Raw genomic sequence first — 4456 nt, forward strand, 5'->3', positions numbered from 1 at the left:
TACTGAGGTTGACGCGAGAAATGAATTTCTGCTATGTAAGAGAAGATGCAGTCACTTGAGAAGAATAGCACATGGGACGTTGTGGATTTTCCTAAACAAAATAATGTTGTGCGCTACAAGTGATTTTTTTAAAATGAAGGTTTGCCTTCTAATCAGCCTTCAAGGTTTAAGGCAAGGTTAGTAGCAAAATGTTTCAATCAGATTTTAGGTATTAATTACAATGATGTATTCTCTCCGGTTGTGAAGCAATGTTTCATTCGTGCATTTTGGGGGTATTATTGCTATGCATGATCTTGAGCATGAGAATTAGATGTAAGACTGTTTTTCTGCATTGAGAACTTTAGGAGGAGATATACATGGACCAATCTGAAAGATATTTTTTTGGTTCCGTAAGAAGGATCGTGTTTACAAGTTAAAGAGATCCTTTATGATCTCACTCCAAGACAGTGGTACAAAAGGTTTGATTCATTTATTTTTGCACATGGTTTAGGAGATCACTGTATAATATTTGCGTTTATATTAAGTTTGTTGATGGGTCATCTATGTACCTGTTGTTATATGTTGATGATATGTAAATTGTTGCCAATAGCAAGAAAGAAATTGCAACTTTAAAATCACAATTAAGTAGCGAGTTTGAGATGAAGAACCTTGTGCTGCAAAAAAATAGTAGGTACGAAAATTACAAGAGATAAAAAATCTGGTTTGTTATTTCTTAGTCAACAAAGTTACGTAGGGCTACATCCAATCCCTAGCGCACTTGCTGCATCATTCGGAATTGCGCCGTGGAGGTCAATAATTGCGTTTAATTTGAATTTTGAACAAAATATGTGAACATGAATCAAAAACAAGTTGATCTCAATAAGTTGAACTAAGTTACTGCATTTTTCAAAGATTTGTGTTAAGCTTGAACTTTAAACAAAAAGTTTGAACATGAAACTAAAACAAGCTTATCTCAATAAGTGAGCAATATGTCTGGTATTCTTTCGTGTTTTTTAAACATATTATAAGCAAATGTCTCGCAAATGCACTTTGATTGTTAGTCTTGAAAAATGCACTATGGTTTTCACTCTTTTTTTTGAACAATGGTTTTCACTCTTTGAATCGACTTGAACTTGAGTACAATCTTCCTTCCCAATCCAACCCAATGAACTCTGTTTGCCACAAAGCTATTGCTTAGTAGCTCTGTTACAATCTTCCTTCCCAATCCAACCCAATGCACTTTGAACTCTGTCTCTGAAGCGAGCCGCTCTTAATTGTCGAACCGGAGGATGTTGGCGTGCATGAAGTACTGGGCGACAGCTCTGTAGGTGGCCTGCGTGGGATGAACAGAGTCCCAGAACATGAACTGGGACGGCGTCGCGCAGGTCGGCACCAGATCGGTGCACAGCGGCCCCATCTCCAGCAGCCCAGTGCCACAGCAGCCCCTGCTCGCCTCCACGAATCCTGCAGCGGGACAAACACACACCAAGGAGTCAGTAAAAACGGCGAACTCTGACGGAGTTTCACTCGTACTAGCATGGAATCTGTACAGCTAGCAGCGCAGCCGGCCGTGCAATCATGGCGCTACAGCAGCAGAAACAGTCATGTGATCGTCCGATCTCATCACATTTCAGCAGTACTCACCGTACTTGTCGGGATGATCGACCATGTCCAGGAGAGGGGTGTAGATGTCCGCGTACACGGCTCTAGCGCCGGGCGAAGCCGACTGGAACTCGGCGAGCATCCGCCGGAGCTTGGCGTTGTAGCTCTCCGCCGCCGTGTTCTGGTCCGCGATGCAGCCCTGGGGCCTCGGCGGCTGCCGCAGCTCCGCCATCGTCAGCTGCAGCGGGAGGCACCCCACCGGCGGCAGGCCGGCCACCAGGATCCTCCGGGCGCCCAGACCGTACATACTCTGCATGCATCAGTTAGCTGTTCAGATTTGATGCAGGAGGCATGATTTTACTTGAACATTATGTTTTTTTTTTACAGATTGGGCATTATGGTTGTTGCTTAATTTAGCGTCGACAGGAGGGACAGTGAGCAACAGAAATATGCTCCACATTAATTGGGAGGCTCGATTGGTTTCCAGATCGCAGTGCTGCATGCATCTACTGCAAGGAACAGAATGATTTTTTTTACACAAGGAACAGAATGATTAAGACAGTCGCTTGCTGGAGCAGAGTGCCTAACTGAAAGTGTTTCGTGCGTGCGTGATCACCTTTGTTTCAGGACAAGACAAGCACGATACTGGTGCGATCGCGCCTGTTATCTTTCCCAAAATGAAGCACTTTCGGTACGTCCCAGAATAAACACAACAACTAAACGTGCTTCTATATCCTGCTCACATGACAACAGCACGTTCGTCAACGCCTACTGTGGTTTGGCTGGTACTATTTTAACTAATCTCTCCATAAAGTGCTGAGCTAGTTAAGCTCAAAGGCCTTTAATGGGGCTGTCTAGCTCGATCTTGCCGATGGCTTAGGAAAAGAACAAGAAGAGAATAGATACCTGAATGTAAGAGCGAAGCTTGCCGATGAGGAGGTCATGGTACTGATCGATGGTGTACCTGATCCTCCCGGACGGCAGCATGTAGTAATTCATCATCATGTCGTTGGTCCCTACGGACACGAGGAACACCGACTTCCCCACCACCTTGCCGGCCTTCTGGGCGCCAATCCTCCCGAGGAGCTCCCGGAAGTCGTCGAGCTGCGACGCGAAGGTGGCGACGCGGGCGTTGGTGGCCGTGGCGTCGTCGAGGCCGGAGCCGGCGGACGCGAAGCAGACGCCCGTGGCGGCCTCGGCGGCGTCCGCCAGCTGGCCGGAGCGGTACGGCGGGAGGAGGTCCTTGATGCCGAGCACCTCCACGAGGTAGTCGCCGAGGAGCTTCCCGTCGGAGAAGCGGCCCGTGGGAGCGCCGCCGGGGAACTCGCGGCCGTAGGGCGCGTGGTCGGCGCGCACCGCCGTGCTGAGGACATTGTTGTTGCCCGTGTCGAGCGTGGAGTCCCCGAACGCGAACACGGCCGGGATGTCGCTCTGCTTGACGCGAGGCAGCGGGGCGTCGTCGGCGGTCGCCGTGGCGCTGAGGAGGACGACGGCGGCCAGGACGGCGAGAATGGACGCGGTGAGCGTTGGCGTGTGCGCCATTTTGGGCCTTGGAAAAACGCTCGAGCTACGTACGGGGCTGTAGGTGGACGGTGGCAGGAAGCACCGGCGCGCTCGTGTTATATATAGCGAGCGTTGGCATGGAAGCCGTTGCGGTTTATTTCTGTCAACATCTTTTTCTTTGGAAGATCATATCTGTCAGCGAGGGCTTTGTGCGTCAAGAGTCGAGACAAGAGTCAAAGATACCATGGTGCAAACAGTAGGTCATAGCTAAGAGCAGGTACAATAAGGCTGACTCAGGAGGCTATAAGAATTAAAATAGTATTGTTTTGCTTAGGTGGATGAGAGAGAAGTGGAGAGAGAAGAAAGATGGGCTCTCATGCAAGAGCTACGTGCTCCTAGGCACTTTGTGAGTATGTGTGGTGGGCCTTTTACACATAGAGTTATCAATCCTTAAAGCCAACTATTGTACAAGTTAGCTATAAGCTGACTATAGCTGGTCTTATAGCCAGCATCCGGCTGCACTATTGGAATTGCTCTAAGAGGGCTACTCGGGCTCCCCCTAAACTAGGTTGAAGGGTCATACTTGATATTTTTTCCTGGTTGGGTCCGTCAAAACCCACATTCAGTCCATGTATATCCGTCTGTATCGATACGGTATGTATACGTCGCGCAAGAAAAAAAAGAAGAGGTCACGCAACAAGATCTTTATAGGACCTTTCTATTTCAGCACACGCACGTGATCGTAGATATGTACAAAACGAAGTACAAAACCATACGAACCTGTACATGGCTGTACGGAGGGTGGACCTACACTGAAATTATGATCGTGCCCCCGCTTACGAACATATATGGGAAGATCTCTACCGCCGTTGTGTATGACGCGCCCATATTTTTTCAGGGGAGGAGCACCGGAGCAGAAGTGCATAGCTAAATGACTGTCGGAGTTTCTACATGATTTTTTTTGTGACAACATAGTTCCATTACAAACATAATTTACATAGGACTAGCACTAATTAACTACTATCTAGACCTAGATTAGCTAACCTAGATCTACACTCTGAAGAGGATGTTGAGGCGTCGGTGGTAGCATCACCGGTGAAAAAATGGCGGTTCTTCACTAAATCACGGAATCGGGGACACTTATCAACGTGCTGGGATGAGGATGCAACAACTAGCCAGGGGGGACACGTGGCCACGGCGTCGGCGGCGCCTCACTCGTCCTCATCGAAGGACGAGACCGCCAACTAGGCCTGGAGCACGACCTCGACGCGCAACGCCGCCCAGTTGGAGGCGAAGAGCCCCGCCTCGAGCCGGTCGATATTTGAGGTTCTTCTCACGCACGACACTACATGTAATCGCCTAGTTGAGCAAT

At 48.6% G+C, this 4456-nt stretch overlaps 1 protein-coding gene across 1 annotated transcript; it reads right to left on the bottom strand.

Moving 5' to 3' along the window:
* Positions 1–973: 973 nt before the first annotated feature.
* LOC127344707 (GDSL esterase/lipase At1g06990) lies at positions 974–3224 on the bottom strand. Its single transcript, XM_051371046.2, has 3 exons — positions 2488–3224; positions 1624–1891; positions 974–1443 (listed from the first exon to the last, which is right to left on the bottom strand). The coding sequence occupies exons 1-3, from the start codon at positions 3121–3123 to the stop codon at positions 1250–1252; spliced, it is 1098 nt and encodes a 365-aa protein (XP_051227006.1). The 5' UTR covers positions 3124–3224; the 3' UTR covers positions 974–1249.
* Between the last annotated feature and the right edge of the window lie 1232 nt (positions 3225–4456).

Source organism: Lolium perenne, chromosome 3 (assembly GCF_019359855.2).
Source record: "Lolium perenne isolate Kyuss_39 chromosome 3, Kyuss_2.0, whole genome shotgun sequence".
NCBI lineage: Eukaryota > Viridiplantae > Streptophyta > Magnoliopsida > Poales > Poaceae > Lolium > Lolium perenne.

Excerpts from the sequence above, each read along its gene's own strand:
- LOC127344707 (XM_051371046.2), bottom strand. The coding sequence starts at position 3,123 with ATGGCGCACACGCCAACGCTCACCGCGTCCATTCTCGCCGTCCTGGCC. Across the intron at positions 1,892-2,487 it reads AGCTTCGCTCTTACATTCAG|AGTATGTACGGTCTGGGCGC; the intron begins GTATCTATTCTC and ends TGATGCATGCAG. Across the intron at positions 1,444-1,623 it reads CGATCATCCCGACAAGTACG|GATTCGTGGAGGCGAGCAGG; the intron begins GTGAGTACTGCT and ends GTCCCGCTGCAG.